The sequence below is a fragment of the Cyanistes caeruleus genome, chromosome 21 (genome assembly GCF_971803275.1).
Source record: "Cyanistes caeruleus chromosome 21, bCyaCae1.hap1.1, whole genome shotgun sequence".
Classification (NCBI taxonomy): Eukaryota; Metazoa; Chordata; class Aves; order Passeriformes; family Paridae; genus Cyanistes; species Cyanistes caeruleus.
Window position 1 is genome coordinate 800,675 of NC_141721.1, and position 18,391 is coordinate 819,065.

Below are 18,391 nucleotides of genomic sequence, written 5' to 3' on the forward strand. Positions count from 1 at the left end.
ACAAAATAAAGCACAGGAAAAGGCAAAGGAAAAAAGGGGGCAAACATTTCTCCTTAGAAACCCCTCAGATGGTGACCAGAGTTTGGGTGGCCAGGACTGCACGAGCTCATCTAATCCCAAATTTAATCCTAAATCCATTCCCAGCGCCTTTCCCAGGGGAGCACCTCATTCCTCATGGCCAGAGCCAAGGGAACCCTGCAGGATTTGGGTCTCTGCTGCCCTGGGGGGTTTGGCTGCTGCTCACACTCCCAGGAGTGCAGGAATTCCTCCTCAGGAACACGAGTCTTCAGCAAGAAGAGCACCGTGCCTCCATCTCCTTCCACCGTTCCAGAGTGCTAATTAAATGATAATTACTCTGGGATGTAATGTATATAACTATCAGGCACTTAACAGCAAAGTGTTATTTACTTTGCTGTTTTTAACATGAATATATTTTTTCTCAAGGGCAGCCAAGCAGCTGCTTTGGAGTCGTGTTCTTCCTTTCCACTGAGCATAAAAAATCACAATAAGCAAATTTGACAGGTAAACAAAGTTCTCTTTGTCTCAGGCACAACAACAACCATGCCCTGGTTAAAGCACTGAGCTGGGGCTGAAGGATCAGGATTAACACCCTGAGCCTGGGCTTGGTACCCAAACTGGAATTTGGGCAGTGATTTCTGACCTGGCTTCCACCAAAATACTCCTGCAGCTCCTACACTTGCTCCAAGTGAGAGAAACTACAATAAACTGACTTCTGAAGGTGAAGATGGGCTCAGGTGAGCATCTCTGCACAACAAACCTGCTCTGTTTACAGCTGAAACACCATTTTTAATCTCTCAAGCCAAGCTGCAGAAATCAGAAGAGAAATCTCCCTGGAAGAAAGATGCTGCAGGCCTGAGCTGTGCACGTGGGGACAAACACACCCAGGGAAGTGCCACAAAGCTGAGCAGAGAGGGAATTCCCTTGCCAGGTCCCTGTCAGCTGCTAGGAGACAGCAGAACAGCAGAGCAGGGAAGGCTGAGGATGGGATAGAGCCAGGTTGGGCTGGGGGAGCAGCCCCAGAGCCCCTCTGGCACCACAGGGTGACTTTGGGGGGATTCTGGGGTGACTTTGCACAGCCACATTCAAACCTCCAGTACAAGCACAGCTCACAGCCCCTGCTGCTTTCTGACAGATCCCTGCAATGGCTGGGAAATACTCAGGAGCCTCAAGTCCCTGGGAATTGCAAGAAGAAAGAGCTTGTACCACACAAGGTGGAAAGGTTCTGCTCTGTCCCTGCTCACCCCAGCCCTGAGCTCAGCTCCCTGCAGGGCTTGAGGCTGGCTCTGAGCAGGAGAGAGCAGGGAAGGGCAGGGAAGGGCAGGGAAGGGCAGGGAAGGGCAGGGAAGGGCAGGGAAGGAGCAGGGAAGGGCAGGGAAGGAGCAGGGAAGGGCAGGGAAGGGCAGGGAAGGGCAGGGAAGGGCAGGGAAGGGCAGGGAAGGGCAGGGAAGGAACAGGGAAGGAACAGGGAAGGAACAGGGAAGGGCAGGGAAGGGCAGGGAAGGAGCAGGGAAGGAGCAGGGAAGGAGCAGGGAAGGGCAGGGAAGGAACAGGGAAGGAACAGGGAAGGGCAGGGAAGGGCAGGGAAGGGCAGGGAAGGGCAGGGAAGGAGCAGGAGAGAGCAGGGAAGGAGCAGGGAAGGGCAGGGAAGGGCAGGGAAGGGCAGGGAAGGAGCAGGGAAGGGCAGGGAAGGGCAGGGAAGGGCAGGGAAGGGCTCTGCCCTCCATCCCAGCTGAACTGTGGGACAGCCCTTCCCTAAAAATCCACAGTGCATCCTCAGCCAAGGAGGTCTGGCAAACCAAAGGGCTCCAGCAAACTGATGGAGAAGATTCCTTCTCTTCTGGGGCTGCTTATGGAATCAGAATGGGCTGGAAAAGCCCCACAAGGATCTTCCAGCCCAACTCCTCCCCTGTCCCTGAGAGCCTTGTACAAACACTCCCTGAGCCATGGCAGAGCTGCTCCTCACCAAGCCCTGAACTCTGCTTTGTTCCAAGCTCCAACCCTCAGAGTTTGCTCTGTGGAAAATCAAGAAACAAATAAATAAAATTCCCTTTGCTTGTACACAGCAAGAAAGATAATGCCAGTTTGCTGTGGAATAAAAATGCCAGCAGTTATTTATCCAGGTGAAGAATTAGGTACTGCACGAGCTAGGAAAGCTCAGTGAGAAAGTAAATCCTCAGGATGGAGCACACAGGGAAAAAAAAGATTAATTGATTTGTGACTACAAGGAGGTTTATTCAGAATCATATTTATCACTACAGTGTGTTTGGATTCGGCAGGAACCCCACTCAATTCTCTTCTGCAGCCTTTCTTTGCTGTTCAAGGAAATACATCAGCAAGAAGAGAGAAATGACACTTAATTTCCAGGAGCATCACCTTGCTTTGGAGAATGAAGTCTCCCTGGAGCTCTGGGACACCTGCCCAGCTCCCAGCCAGGTGAGACCTGGCACAGAGCACAGCGAAGGCACCCCAGATTTACATTCCAATTGCACTCACTTTTCACCTCAGGGTGCTGGAGGTGCTGAGATGCTCGGAGTGGAGGACAGGGGAGGGAAAGGGGAGCTGGAGAAGAGGGAGGATGTGCATTTTCCCCTCTGCATCCCTGCCCTTGGGCAGCAGGAGCAGCCTGGGCTGTGCCAGGAGGGCCAGGGACCCTCAGAGCTCAGCCCCAGCACAGTTTGTGTGTGAAATGCTGAGAACAGAGCCCCATTCCCATCAAAGCACCCAAACTCTGCCCCAGCAGCAGGGAGAGCTGTCCAGTGCCTCCATTCCTCTCCACACAAATCCCTTAAATTCACAGCTGCAGCCTGAGCCCCGGCTCTTACACCCCTGCCACGGGGAAACTGCTGCCACAAACAGAGAACTGAACCTGGCAGGGGCTGGGCAGGTCCTGACCTGGCAATTCCCGAGGATTCTGGATCCCTGCTCCTCCTGTCATTCCTCTATTGCCTGTTCAAACACTCATTTGCTCCTGTTTACCCACTACAACCTTAAAATACACAGATTTCAATACTCTAAAGACAGGTTAATCATTTATTTATTGTTTGCTTCTTATTTTGGAGGCCTGAATTACACCATCATTATTTGGAGAGAGGCTCTAACAACCCGAGCTGTTTGTCTAGCAGATTCATTTATTTTTGCATGGCAAAACCATTATTCCTCCCCAAATCAGAACAAAATAAGAAAAATACCCTTGAGCACTTCATCCAATTTTAAAGCAAGAGCTGTGTTAGTCCCCACAAAAGCCAGCAACTGAATTCCCAATCACAGGACAGACCAAGCAACAGCTCTGGATCATCTCAGGCTCCTCGGAATGGAATGGGAAACCACAGGAATGGGGCTGCCAGGGGCTGGGGAGGAGCAAAGTGAGGGAAAACTGCTTCCCTGTGCAGCCCCTTGAGGGAAGGGATCAGGCAGCCCAGGGGTGTTCCAGCTGTGCTGGGGAAGGGATCAGGCAGCCCAGGGGTGTTCCAGCTGTGCTGGGGAAGGGATCAGGCAGCCCAGGGGTGTTCCAGATGTGCTGAAGGGGATCAAACAGCCCAGGGGTGTTCCAGCTGTGCTGGGGAAGGGATCAGGCAGCCCAGGGGTGTTCCAGATGTGCTGGGGAAGGGATCAGGCAGCCCAGGGGTGTTTCCCAGCCCTGCCCAAGGTGTGCTTTGGGCTCCCTTCTCCCCACAAACCCTCAGCACTCCCATCATTTGTCCCCGCACAGGCCCAGCCCTGCCTTGCTGCAAACATTTAAAGATGTTTTCCCTTAATTCCCACTTTTCCCCACTTCTTCTGGAAAATGAGCCATGACACACGAGCCATTTGCAATGCTGCAAGTGTGACATTGGCTGTATTTCCATGGCAACTCTCCCCTCTCCATCCCCAGCCTCTGGCTGTGCATTCCCGGCAGACTCGGGCTGCAGACACAGATCATTATATTTAATCTGAACAAGTGTGTACCTGAGTTGACTTTATTTCATGAAACTGCATAAGAAATTAAATTTCTCTCACTATTTCCTGCTCTCCAGTCCTGGTGTCATTTCTTGCAGGGCTCTGCCATTACTTGTTGGCATTTTGCATCAGTACATAATGATACAATATCAGATAATGTTAAGATGCAGAAACCACTCCAAACACCAGACAGCAATTTTCTGCTCAGTTTCCCAATTTAACCTGAATTGATACTCCACTGTAAGTCTGTGTGAGGTTCAGGGACTGCTCTAATTAGAGGAGCATCTTGGGCAGCAGCACTCACATCCTGCCTCTTTGGTCCTGGCCTTGACAGGGCAATTCAGAGGCAGAAGAGAGAACTCCTCTCCCAGATTTGTCCTATGAACAGCACCAGCTCCTCCCATTACAGCTCATCTCCTCACCCTCCAGCCCAGAGCAGCTCTCAGCCCTCGTGAAATTCATTGTTTTTTATAAATCCCACTTCAAATGGACAAGTTTAACTTCCCCTGCCCAGGAAGGCGCTGTGGGATGCTGAGAGTGCCTGGTGGGGCACAAGCCCTGCAGTGAGGCAGCTCAGGGGTTAAAAAGGGCCTGGCAGTGGCAGCAGAGCTCTGCCAGCCCCTGCCCAGCTCTGGGCACATTTCTGTCCGTCCCTGGCAGCCCCAGCCCCTCCATCCCTTGGTCAGTCTGTCCCTGGGAAGCTCCACTGCCTGTCAGTGACGGTCACTTCTCCTCCCGATGATGCTGCTGCTCCAAGACGCTCCAGAAGTGAGCTGGGGTCAGGTCTGAGAGCAAACAAAGCCAAGCCAAGACCTGCAGTGGGCTGGAAATGCTCCTTTTAACTGGCAGGGAGGGCAGGTAAACGCCTGATGCTAATCTCTGCTCCAAGCAAGCACAACCCTTCTGCATCCCAATAAACTGCAGCATCTCCAAGTATAGCTCCAGCCCATCAGTGCAGTGATGTGTGTGACCCAAAATAAGAACACGAGGACCAGGAGCTGCTCTCCAAAGCAGCTGGGTGTGCACAGCTCTGCAATGCCTACTGGGTTCTTTTAAGTACCAAATTAAGCAAAGAGTGGGAGGAAAGAGTGATGAAACCAGAATCTGATCTCCTGCTCCAAGTTTAACCTTAGCTTGGCAGCTCTGTCTGCTTCTATGCTTATTTTTAATTTAGTAATGCTCTGATGATTTATTTCTATACTAAAGCCTATTTCACAAAAGCTGAAAAAGAAACGACTGCAGGAGAAGAATTCTCCCCCGAAATGAAGCCACTTGTGCAGGCACAGGGGGAATTTGGGCTGATTTATGGCCAGCTTGGCCAAAAAGCACTCCAGCTCCACTGTCCTCCCTGCCAAAATGGAAAATGTGGCTGTGCTGTGAGCCCTGAGCACTGCCAGGGCTGCACAACCCCTGGTTTGTGTCAAAGCCCCCCTGGAAATCCTGGACAGCGTTGGGAGCCCCTTTGGATGGAAGATGTGGAGGGACCAGCCTGGGGCCACAGCCCACAAAAACTGCTAATCCTGTAGAGATCCCTGTTCCCATGAATCCCAAAGTGATTTTTCCTGGAAATAACTGCCAGTCCCCATCCCCAGATGAGATGGAACAAGCCAGCAAAGCAGCCATCTGCTTCTCCCATCTCCTCACTCCTGTTCCAAAAGGAACTGCAAACTCTCCTCCCCTTCCTTCCCACTTGATTTTCAGCCAGAGCTCAGCTCCTCATCCTCAGCCCTGCACCTTGTGTGCTTCTCTCTCCTTCCACAGGTGTTTTCTTCCAGCAGGAACATTCTACTGCACACCAGACATTTGTTCACCAGTGGACAGAGAGGTTTGCAACAGAAGGAAAGCAAAATATCTTGTGGGTTAGACAGACCTCGATCCTGAAATTCACTCTGAGGAAGGGGAAAGAGCTTCAGCAGACTTTGTCACCTTAAAAAACTCAGATTTTTCATTTTGTTCCCTCTCAGAAAAGTGACAAAGCCACGACTGCCCACGTACAAGTGCAGCTGCCTACGGACAGAGAGAAAATACCCAACTCAGAGCTCCTGCAGTTTGTTTGTTTTCTGCTTTGGAGATGATACCCACACAGCTGTCAACTGAAGCACAGAGATAAGGCTGAACACGGGGCTGATACAGCTCTCAGGAAGTGTTCCCATCCCTTCCCTTCACCAAGAAGGAGCAGGAGATGCACTGAGCCATCCCAGTTCCCTGGGAAGGAGGGGGAGACTCGGGAGGAGCTGTAGGAGGTTGATGGGGGGATTGCTTCTCCTCCCCAGGTGAGCACTGCCAGCTCTCCCAGCAGAGCTGCTCCATCCCTCTGATCCCCCTGTGGCTCCTCTGGGCTCCTCCAGCAGCTCCAGGTGCTGGCCCAGGGCTGGGGCAGCTCTGGGGTCTCACCTGGGCACAGGGGCACAATCCCAATCCCTTTCCTGCTGCCCACGCTGGGCTCAGCCCAGGGCTGGGACCAGCAGGACTCTGCCAGCTGCTCTCCCCCAGGTTTCCATGGGCAGGGAAGCAGAGCTGGGATGAAGGGAGGTGCTGTGGCTGTGCCAGCCCTGCTCACACACCCCACCAGCACCAGGAGAGCAGCACAAGGTGGAAGCTCAGGGGATCTGTTCAGACTCCCCAGGACAGAGCCCAGGGCTCTGGGCAGGGAGTGGGGATTGATAAAACCTCCCAAGGCAGGGGCAGCTCCCAGAGCATCCAGCTCTGGCTGCTGAGAGCAAGGATCCATCTCTCCTTCCATTCAATCCAGGACTGTTTATGCACCTGAGTGCAAAGGACAGCGAGTTAAAGCACACAGGAAAGGAAATGCTGGCCCTCAGCACAGCCTCTCCCACTCTTTAAAGTCTGTGTGATGAACACTGACTGCTGTGTCACCCATCCCATCGGCTCCACTGCCACTCCTCTGTGCAGCCCCCACCCCAAAGCCATTAAACACTCCCCTTCTAATGAAAATGGATTGGTTTCGGACAATAAATCACTTAAAAGCCATCTGCCAATGAAAAGATAAATTCAAAGAGCCAAATTCCCCCAACTCCTCCTCGCATATTTTCCCCCTCTGCTTTGGATTTAGAGGGAAAATATGTTTGCATAATCCATCAATGGCAGCTTTCTCCTGGGAAGTGTGAACAGACCACAGAAAAGGCTCAGCTTGGCTTCCACTTCCAAAATCACTTCATGGACCACTCACAAACAATTCAGGCAGCAGGGTACGGGCTCTGAATATTGGTGCTGCCCCGGATTGTTTTGTTTTCATTAATAAGATTATTGCAGTCAAAACAGGCTCTCTGAAGCTTAATTTTCCTAGAAATTGTTAAATAATTCAATACCCATCTTTTCTGTCTCTTTAATGCCTCTGAAAAATCAAAACCCTTCACAAATTAAAGGCCAAATCCTGTTTACTCTTTCCATTTCTAAAGCAACTCTGACATCAATAAAGGCTGTTTTTGTGACTTGGGCTCAGATTAAAGTTCTGTCAGTGCAAGTATTTTTTATTTTTTCAACCAGGAGCATCATTTTTTTTTTTTTTCCTTTTTAATCAAAATAATTCTCTTATGCAAAGCTCTAAAAATACAAAAGCAAACGCTTCCAGCATGGCCAGCGTGGTTTTCTTCATAAAAATGGATTACACGAACATTTTCTAGCAATGAACTACAGCTCCCTTCAGCAAGGAGAATTGGCTCCCTCGCCTGCAACTCTGTTCTCATGAAGGGCTGAACCAGAGGCTCAGTGTCCCTGCCCAGTTTTCAGGGTCCTTCAGGGAGTCACTTCAGGGAGTGAAGTGGTCACTGGGTGTCCCCTGGTCACTGGGTGTCCCCTGGTCACTGGGTGTCCCCTGGTCACTGGGTGTCCCCTGGTCACTGAGTGTCCCCTCTGGTCACTGAGTGTCCCCCTGGTCACCGAGTGTCCCCAGCCCTGGTCACTGAGTGTCCCCTGGTCATTGAGTGTTCCCCTGGTCATTGAGTGTCCCCAGCCCTGGTCACCAAGTGTCCCCTGGTCACTGAGTGTCCCCAGCCCTGGTCACTGAGTGTCCCCCTGGTCACTGAGTGTCCCCTCTGGTCACTGAGTGTCCCCTCTGGTCACTGAGTGTTCCCCTGGTCACTGAGTGTCCCCAGCCCTGGTCACCAAGTGTCCCCTGGTCACTGGGTGTCCCCAGCCGTGGTCACTGAGTGTCCCCTCTGGTCACTGAGTGTCCCCTCTGGTCACTGACTGTCCCCTGGTCACTGGGTGTCCCCTGGTCACCGAGTGTCCCCAGCTCTGGTCACCGAGTGTCCCCTGGTCACCGGGTGTCCCCAGCCCTGGTCACTGGGTGTCCCCTGGTCACCGAGTGTCCCCAGCCCTGGTCACTGAGTGTCCCCTGGTCATTGAGTGTCCCCTGGTCACCGGGTGTCCCGTGCTGGCCGTACCTGATGGGCAGGGAGGGGTCCCCAGCGTCCCACCAGTCCTTGGGGGGGCTGATGTACATGCACCACAGCTCCCAGCTGTAGCCGTGGGCAGAGTTCTCGTAGCGCTGCACCTCGAAGTTGTCCTGCTTGATGTTGTCGATGGAGGGCAGGATCACCCTCCTCCTGTTCTCCTGGATCCGGGACAGCACCGGCTCCGCCCTGGGGAGAAGGGACACAGCATCAGAGGCTCAGTTCTCTGCAGCTTCCACTCATTCCTCCCTGGGTCCCACCCAGCCCTGCCCTCTGCCACTGGGAGCCATTCCCTGTGTCCTGGCTCTCCATCCCTTGTCTCCAGCCCCTCTCCAGCTCTCCTGGGGGCTCCCTTTGCTACCAGAATCCACTCAGAGCCTTCTCCTCTCCAGCTCCAACTCTCAGCCTGTCCTCACCGTGCTCCAGCCCTCCCTGTTCCTCCTCTGGACACATTCCAAGGGGTCAGTAAGTTGGATAAAAACCTGGTCCACAGGCTGGGAAGCCTGGCTGGAAACCCTCCCTTCTGTAAAGTGAGCCCAGGACTGCTGTGCTTGGCTCCAACCACACTTGAACCAGACTTCCCCCAGATCCCAAAACCCTGCCCAGAACAGGGCACATTCCTGAAAGCACAACTATTTAAAGGTTTTTTTTCCCTTGGGATTCAGTTTGATGACTCTGTAGGTAAATATTTCATCTCTGGGATATATTCAGAGCCAGGGTGTGCTCAGCCTCAGCTCTGCAGCTCCAGAGCCACCGAGTGCCCCGGGGTCAGTCCACAGCAGGGGCAGTTTGGGGGAGCCGGTGCTGCCAGTGCCCCCAGTGCCCCCAGCAGCTGGGAAACACTGGGAGAGAAAAGCCCTGACTGCAGAAATGCCTCCTCTCCAGCCCTGAAACACGAGCTTCAGTCAATGGCAGCTCCTCAGTGAGTCAGGTGTGAACATTCAGTGACCAGAGGAATGTTCAGCTGGGAATACAGACCCCAACATCACAAGCAGCACCTAAAACACCCCTTCAGCTGTCATTAAAAATCATTAACTAGCTGTGCAGAACTCTGCCTTTAACAGCTGCAAATTGGGGTTTTTTTTGTGGCTGTTACTGTGTTAAAATTCAGCATAAGTTTAGCTTCTTCCACCTCCACTTTTCTAAACATGGACCATTTACTTTTTACACTTGGTTAAAGGGAAAAAAAAAAATCCCTTTCAGGCTCCTGACATGACATAAATTCAAACTTGAGCCACTTGAGTGCAAATGTTTTGCACTCTCTGAAAAAAAATCCTTCTGTAACACCTTTTGCTGCTTCCACACCTCTGCTCTTACTCCCAGCAGCAGAGGAAACAAATAAATCCAAAGCATCCGAGCCTTCCTGGGATCCAGCAAAGGGCACAGAAGTGGGAAACACTTTCTCCTTCATTCCCTTACTGCCTGGGCTGCTTTAAACCTGCAGGAATTACTTAAGGCTAAGGGAATGGGAAATCATCCTGAAAAATCTAACCAGGGAGCAGGGCAAGTGCAAGCACGAAGGGAAGGAATAGAGAAGGATTGCAAGGAACAGGGGCAAGGGAAGATCGTTCCCACCACTCAGTCCAGGAGGAACCCTGGAGGAACCCTGGAGGAACCCTGGAGGAACCCTGGAGGAACCCAGAAGGAACCTTGGAAGAACCCTGGAGGAACCCTGGAGGAACCCTGGAGGAACCCTGGAGGAACCCTGGAGGAGGATTAGCCAGCCAGAGGAGCTGTGTGTCATGGTGCAGGGACACATGGCTGTGGAAGGATGGCTGTTGAGCACCTACCAGCCAGCAGTGAACTCCACGTGGGCATCGAAGAAGCCGGTGACCTGGCCCGTGGCAGCTTTCCAGCCCTCGATGCGCGCCCGGATCAGCCCTTCCCTCTTCTGGTTCCTCACCACCTTCACCAGCCCCGGGTAGCGCTTGTTGACGTACTCCTCCAGCGGCGCCTTCAGCTCCTCTGGGGACAAGGACACAGACCATGGGCCATGGACACGGCTCCCACCTGGCACAAAGCCCTGGCAGGGGCTGCAGAGCCCTGCTGGGGGGGACACGAGCAGCTGGGGGAGCAATGATGATGTGCACAGCGTGGAGTGAGCACAACCCTCACAGAGAGGTTCAGGGTGGCCCAGAACGCTGCTGCTGGACCAGTGAGCAGCCCAGGGGCAGGGAGGGGACACTGCCAGCCCTCTGCACTGCAGGAAGTGGAACTGAAACACAAAGATAGAAAGGCATCACCCACGGACAGCAAACAGCAGCACTCTCAACTGCTGATGGTGGTTCGAGCTGAATGCACTGCTAGAAATGCTGCAAAACCCACCCAAAGTGACTCAAACTACATCAAAGCCATGTCTGAGCTTCACCACCCTCTTCACTCAGCCCCACCACCACAGCCTTGGCACTTGCTGCTTGTTTTGCCCCCAGAAAAGCTGAAATTCCCCTTGCTTTTATGAGGGGATGAAAGGGATTCTGGCTTTGCTCAGAAGATCCTCCCAGCACTTGTCTCGTGCTCACTGCAGCTCATTTCCCCCTGTTGTCCATGCCTGAGTGTGTGCAGTGCCTGGGACCCTCAGGGACCTGCAGCCCCAGCACAGAAATCCCCCACAGACGAGATCTGAGCACTAAAGACACACAGGGCTTTGCAGGTGGAGGGTTCCAACAAAGGATAAACACGAGTGTGCTGCTCCAGCCCTTTGGGAAAGTGCCAGATCTCTGCCAGAGCCACCTCGCTCCTTCCAGTGCCTGTGGTCTGCTCTGAAAGCTCAGCAAAGCCACTGGGCACCAACACAAACCCCCAGCACCATGAGAGCAGCTCCTGAGAGTGTCCTTCATCCCCACGAGGCTTCAGGACAGCCCAAAATGAAGATGTGATCCTTGACCTCAAATTCTACTCTACTGCCCTTCACTGCTCTCTCTCCCCCCAGGACAAAAAATAAAGAGTGAAAAAGAGTCACCATTGATCATCCCCAGGTAAAATCCTGGAGACACACGGGCACACGTGGGGTCCCAGATGAAGGAAACACAGTGGAGAGTAAAGGAGTAAACAGCAAGTCTCATCTGCCCTGGAATCTTCAAAGGAAAAGGATTATCTGTTCCCTTCCCTGCCACGCCTCCTTCCAGGCACAGCAAATTCTCCACACTGCCTTTCTGGGATGCTTCCCTTCACATCTCCATTTCCCCAAAGTCTCCTTTCTCTTTTATGCTGAAGTAGGAATAAAAAGAATAAAGCAAATGAGCCCCTTCCTCAATTCAAAGCATCTGCATCACACACATCCATAACTCAGCAACTTCCATTTCATGCTGAGCCACTCAGAGCAAAACCAGGATTTTATGGAGACAACAACTCTCCCAAATGGTTTTAAGGAGACAAGGACACCGATTTTTTTGACAGATGAAGCCCCCACAAGCACAGAACTGGCATCTCACGTGGCTTTGGCAGCAGGTAAGGCATTAATGCAGCACAGAGTGATTGAAACAACTTTCACATTGGAGGTGGAATCCCAGCGGAAGGAAAACATGAAAACTCCCCTGGGGAATTGTCTGAGCAGCTGAAATCAGAGCGAAGCTGCAGTGGAGCAGAGGAGCTGTAATGTCACAGAGGGTCAGCCCTGAGAGCCCCCTGTGCCCTCCCTGCTGTGACAGCAGCTCCTCGGGATGTGCCCAGGCAGCCTCTGCTGCTCTCCTGTGTCCTGGGCACCTGCTGGGGCCAGAGCAGCCCCTGGGGAACGGCTCCAGGGATGTGGAAGGTGGCAGCACACTGACCCTGCTCCCTGGCACGGCAGGGGACACGGCTGTCCCCACGGGGCTGCTGCTCTCTGCAGGGAAATGGAACCAAGGAAAGCAACCCCAGCACAGACACCAGCCCAAATGAAACATCCCCTGCTCCCTCCCCACCCCAAACCCTGCCCAAACCTCTCCTGTGACCAGGAGGAAAGGTGGGAACTGCCTGCAGCCACACAGAGACAGGAGCAGAGAGCAGAGAAGCTCAAGGAGTGACCAAGAGCAGGGAATTCCCTGGCCAGGGAGAGGAGCACAGCTCCTCCACACCCCCAAGGAAAACATCCTGGTGTTTGCCAGCCTCCCTGGGTGGGAAAAGCCTCCAGGGGTTATCAGAAACACTGGAGGGATCAGGGCTGGAGTGCTCAGGGGAGACCCCAGCCACCCCTGTCCCACATCCTCACCTGCCTGAAACTCCAAAGCCACCAGGGCTGGGATTTCTGCAGGAAATCATTAGAGCAGCTCCTTCAACAGGCAATAAATAAATGAGAACATTTTTCAGGGAGACTCAGAGCCAGGGGAGCCTCTGAAGTTTTTTACCTGCAGCTGGACAAGAGGAGACTGTGCCATGGGGAGTGGGGGATGCATCAGCTCTCAGAGAAAGCTGGTCCCAGTCAGGGCGTGCAGCCCAAGCCATTTGCTTCAGCAAAACCAGAGAGAATCACAGAATGCCCTGAGCTGAGGGGCCCCACAGGGATGGCAGATCCCAGCTCCTGTCCTGCACACACACCCCAAGAAACCCAGCCCAGGCTGCTCCTCTCCACAGAGCCCCCAGATCCTCAGCTGAGCACAGTGGGACAGGTGAGCCCCAGGTAAACAGCCATCCCCAGGCTGGAATACTCAGCCAGATGTGACTCAGCTCCTTGAGTTCCCCCCGAGCACAAACACCCAGACAGCTCCTGGGAGAGCTGGGGCACTGCTGCTGGAATGAGCAAAGCAAGAAGGGATCCCCAGGAACTGCAACACAGACAAATCACAGCCCTGGGCATGTCTCCCCAGCTCCTTTACAGCCTTGCATCCAAAGGCTTTCCTTCATTCCGAGAGCTTTGCTTTTCAAAGAGATGTTATCCCAGATTAACAACGCTGAAAGACACAACAACAACGACTTTAAAAAAAAAGCAGGTGATGATTAAGCAAGAGACTCAGACCAAGTGTGCAGCTGTGAGATAACACAGCATCTCAGGGGCACCTCCTGCATCCTCCAGCAGCCCAGGAACCTTGTTATCACTCCCAAACACAACCTGCACTCTGCCTTTGGAATCACAGCCCTGACACCAGCACAAACAAAAGCAGCCTCCAAAAGAGCCTTTATGAAGTGTAATGTGCAGCTCAAGGGAGAAGGGGGTTCAAGCTACAGCTCCCCAGGCCTTCTCCTCCAAGGAGGGATTTTTTTCTCGTTACAATACATTGGCATCTTTTATCTATTTACAGCTCAGACATAAAGCATCAGGACTCTGGCGTTCATTAACTTTATTCTCTCGCTGCTCACTTTTGTGTTGTGACGTGCTGTTGTACAACAAAGCTGAGAGCAGGGAGTGTCTAATGAGGCTTCAGGAGCTCTTTGTTCCAGCCTGAAAACCCCACAGCAGCAGCAGGCTCTGCTCCAGCCTGGGTCACAGCTCTGCCTGCAGGGCACAGAGCCAGGTGAGCAGGGCAGGTGGCTCCTGCCTCTCCCCCTGGGGCTAATCTTAAAACTTGATTTGGAAATCTCTCTTAATATTTGGTGCTTTGTTCTTCACTTACCCAGATTTGCTGTGGTTCCTCCTCCCCCTTGACAGAGCCCACACAAACCTCAGCCAGGGACTGTCCTGAGCCCTCAGCACCTTCCCCAGAGCTGCTCTGGTGAGCCAGGGGACAGCTCTGGGCTTGGGCACTGCTCCCTGCAGTACAGGGAGGGTGCACAGCTGAGGGTGCACAGCTGAGGGTGCACAGCTGAGGGTGCACCTCTGAGGGTACACCTCTCAGGGTACACCTCTCAGGGTACACAGCTGAGGGTGCACAGCTGAGTGTATACCTCTGAGGGTGCACAGCTGAGGGTACACCTCTCAGGGTACACAGCTGAGGGTACACCTCTGGGGGTACACAGCTGAGGGTGCACAGCTGAGGGTGCACAGCTGAGGGTACACCTCTGAGGGTACACCTCTCAGGATACACCTCTCAGGGTACACAACACCTCTCAGGGTACACCTCTCAGGGTACACAGCTGAGGGTACACAGCTGAGGGTACACCTCTGAGGGTACACCTCTCAGGGTACACAGCTGAGGGTGCACAGCTGAGGGTGCACAGCTGAGGGTACACCTCTGGGGGTACACAGCTGAGGGTACACCTCTCAGGGTACACCTCTGAGGGTACACCTCTCAGGATACACCTCTCAGGGTACACAACACCTCTCAGGGTACACCTCTCAGGGTACACAGCTGAGGGTACACAGCTGAGGGTACACCTCTGAGGGTACACCTCTCAGGGTGCACAGCTGAGGGTGCACAGCTGAGGGTGCACAGCTGAGGGTGCACAGCTGAGGGTACACCTCTGGGGGTACACAGCTGAGGGTACACCTCTCAGGGTACACCTCTCAGGATACACCTCTCAGGACACACCTCTCAGGGTACACAACACCTCTCAGGGTACACAACACCTCTCAGGGTACACCTCTCAGGGTACACACCTCTCAGGGTACACACCTCTCAGGGTACACACCTCTCAGGGTACACACCTCTCAGGGTACACAGCTGAGCCCCCAGAGCCTTTTCCTGGGCTACAGCCACATCCCCACCAGAGCTGTCCCTCACCCCCACAGCCTCTCCCAAAGAGACTGAAGGAATTCCTCGTCTTGTTCAACCACAGCCTCCAAAGTCACACCCACACAACCTCTGCTTGGTCCTCCAGGACTCATCTCTAAATCTGAGAGCTCATGAGGAACTATTTTCCTGTAATTATTTTCCTGCAGAAGCCAAATCTATTTATTATGATGGCTTTGTTTGTGATATCCAAAGCACCAACTCTGTGATGCTGCTACTGCTCTCTGAAATTATTGCCTACCATTAGTGGGAACTGTGTGACAGTGTTGCTGCCATTAATAATTCCTGGCTGTCACTGCACTCCTCGAGGATGCTGAGAGGGAGCACATGGTCCCAGAGATGCGTTCTGCTTTGTATCATTTCTTTTACATGAGAAAAGTAGATTATTACACGCTTGGGAGGAGCTCTTCATAAACATCTGCCAAGTGACCTCATTATCTTCCTTCAAATACCTCCTTAAAAATCTCATTTTTCATGAGTTCTGCAGCAGAACTCTGGCATTATTAACTCACCCTCCCAGCTGGTGGCACCACCTCAGTCACCCTGGGTGAGGAAGGGGCTGCTCACAGCACGCCCTTTGAGCTCAGCCATCACCACCAGTGGCTTCCATAGAGTTCTTCTCTTTGCCCCACTAATGGGATAACATTTGGAGAAGGAGCCTCTCATTCTGGTCTTTCAGGGCCTCCAAATCCTGGGCACTGTGAGCAGCACCTGCCCTTCACCTGCCCAGCTCCAAAATCCCTGCACCGTGGGCACGTCCAAGCTCCTGCCCTGGAGCTGCTGAGGCTCCACCAGCTCAGGAGCTCCCTCCTGACTCTTTTACTGGTAATTAGAACTCATCAGCTCTCCATGGTGCTCATTACTGTGCTGTTTGAGTGGCTGCTTCTCCAGCCTGAGCAGCTCGCTGTGCACCAGCTCCTCACACACAGAGGAACCTCTCAGCTCCCTCTGGAAATGAGCTCTCCACATCCTGCACCCTGCCCTGCTCTTCCCTCCAACCACAGCATCCACAGCACTCCTTGAGTAATTATTTTCAAATAGAAAGGATGAAAATGCAGCACAACTGAAGAAGGCAGTAAACAGAGTCACTTAACTATTTGCTGTCCTTAACGAGGATTTTAACTGCCTTGATTACATTGTCCCAGTGGATATTGGGAGAAAAAAAAAACTTGGAAGAATTTGAGTCTGGAAATGCTTCCTGCAGCTCTGTGTTATCAAAAGCCAGAGGGGGAGGAATGACAGCAGAGACTGAACCAAAGGACGCTCGTGTGTAACGTGGGAAACAAAACATCCCCTCCAGGCTGTGGCAGGGCCTGACCTGGACAGGTGGGCTGGGATTATTTCCTCCTCTTCCTCCTTCCTGTTCCAAACCCAGAACTCAGGGAACGAGGGTCTCTGCAGAGCACCAGCCATCTATAAAGCCTGGGATGGTATTTTACAACAGGGAAACCGAGGCACACCCAGAGGAACCATCTCAGCTAACAGCCCTGGGAGGTGCCAGAGCAGAAATCCCTCCGGGCTCTTGTCCTGCAAACACTGAGAGGAGCAGCCCTGCAACAACCAGAGTGTTGTTATGAGAAACGAGGATGCCCTGAAACCAGAGCTCCTGGATGCTGCTGGAGGGAAGGGTCAGGTGTCTCTCTGCTTTCCTTCACCTCCCAGCTCTCAGCTACAGTTTCAAACAACATCTCTCAGATTCAGCTGTGGCTTGATCCTGTTCCTCACCAGAGAAGCTGCAGAGAACTCTGTGCCAGCAGCACGCCCCTTACCCCCTGCAAGAACCCAGGGGATTCCCAGGATGCCAGCCCCTCCTGGGGCAGCTGGCAGAGCTGGCAGAGCTGGCAGAGCTGGCAGAGCTGGCAGAGCTGCTCACCCTCGTCGCTGTTGTCGTCCACCAGGATGATCTCCTTCAGCAGGGGCGCGGGCGTGTGGTTGACGGCGCTGTGCACCGAGCGCAGGATCACCGACAGCGCCTCGTTCACAAAGATGAAGATGATGGAGATCTGGGGCAGGTCCTTCCCGTATTTCAGCTCTTTGCACCTGCAACACGAAGGGCAGAGAGCGAGATGGGGTCAGCAGAGCTCAAGGGACACATGGAAAATCCACGGGGCAAGGCCAGGGCTGCCGTGCACTGCAAATCCGTCCTGGAATCGCTGCTGCTGGGAAGAGGGAACAGCACAGCAGAGCATCCCCGAGCTCAGAGAGCACATCCAGAGCTCACCCAACCTGGCTGTGGGGGCAGATGAGCAGGAGTGGCCTCCAGAACACAGCAAATGCCTCTAGCAGCTGAGGGAAGCTCCCCAGTCCCAAGATTTCCAGGTGCTCAGAAATAAGCCTTGTCCTTAAACAGCACTTGGGAATTTTCTTCCCATTTGCTTTGGAAAGAAATTAACATAAAATGAGCCTTGGTTAAATAGTCTCAATAAATGTTTTTGCTCTCTCAGCAGATACCTCTGAGTACATTCCTGTCTCTGAAGCCGTGCTGTGACCTTGTGTCTGCACTCCACAGCCAGGATGGTTAAACCCAAACCCTTGTGTCACCTCCCTGGTTCCAGGAATCATTCCTTAACTTGGGCAGGGTTTGGGGACACAGACACCAGAGCAGGACAAAAGCAGGAGCTCCCAGGTTCCCACCAGCACCATCCCTGGCAAGCAGCAGGTCCACGTTCCATGGACACAGCCGAGCTGCAGGAGCAGGGCTGGGGCAGCTCCATGTCCCAGGGACACAGCAAACAGGAGATCTCAAACAACTTCCAACAATTTAACTCAACCCTCCAGCTTGCCCTGCAATAAATCCACAGGGGGCAAGGGCAGAAGAAGCCTCTCCACCCCCTCCCCACATCCATGACAGACTGGACAAGGAACAGGAGCAGAGTTCCCAGAAGCACAGAGCAAACCCTGCCCAGAGGAGCAGAGAAGGACCAAAGGCAGAGACATCCCAGCAGCTCCCAGCAATGCCTCTGCATTTAATTGTCCTGGGTGTTTCTTAGGCAACAGCAGGAGTTCTGACTCCAGAATGAGCCTTGGGAGATGAAGATTGCCACAGAAACAGTTTTCTTTATGAATCTCCTTTAGTTAAACAAGTTTGCTGGGTGAAAACACGGTTGAGTTTCCTGATTTAAGTGTTGCCTACCCTACAGCAAGCCAAGAGCTCGACAGAAGGGAACCAAACACCAAAAAGGATCTTCCAAAGGGAAAAATCTTCCTTTAAAATGGATGAAAGCACGGTCATGATGGGGCAAAGTGACAAGTGACCCTGAAATCCTGCCAAGTCAAACTAAACTGACTCAGACATTAAAAACAGCTTTTGGTGGATGTTGATGCCTGCTCTGATGAAGGCAAGGCTGTCACAGGAGCATTTCCTTATAATCATTGCTCACCTCTGGGCAGCGTTCCCCCAAGGAATGCTGCAGGGGATGAAGAGCTGAGCTGTGATCC

The 18,391-nt window shown here is 53.0% G+C and overlaps 1 protein-coding gene across 2 annotated transcripts in view; it reads right to left on the bottom strand.

Annotated features, from left to right (window-relative positions):
- Positions 1-18,391, bottom strand: part of GALNT17 (polypeptide N-acetylgalactosaminyltransferase 17) — a 98,013-nt gene that overhangs the window by 38,529 nt on the left and 41,093 nt on the right. For both annotated transcript variants that reach the window (XM_086859721.1, XM_023939045.2), the window contains exons 3-5: positions 16,827-16,993; positions 10,163-10,337; positions 8,364-8,561 (exon numbers count right to left, since the gene is read on the bottom strand). In XM_086859721.1, the coding sequence (XP_086715847.1) occupies positions 8,364-8,561; positions 10,163-10,337; positions 16,827-16,993 (540 nt within the window). The remainder of the gene's footprint in view (positions 1-8,363; positions 8,562-10,162; positions 10,338-16,826; positions 16,994-18,391) is intronic.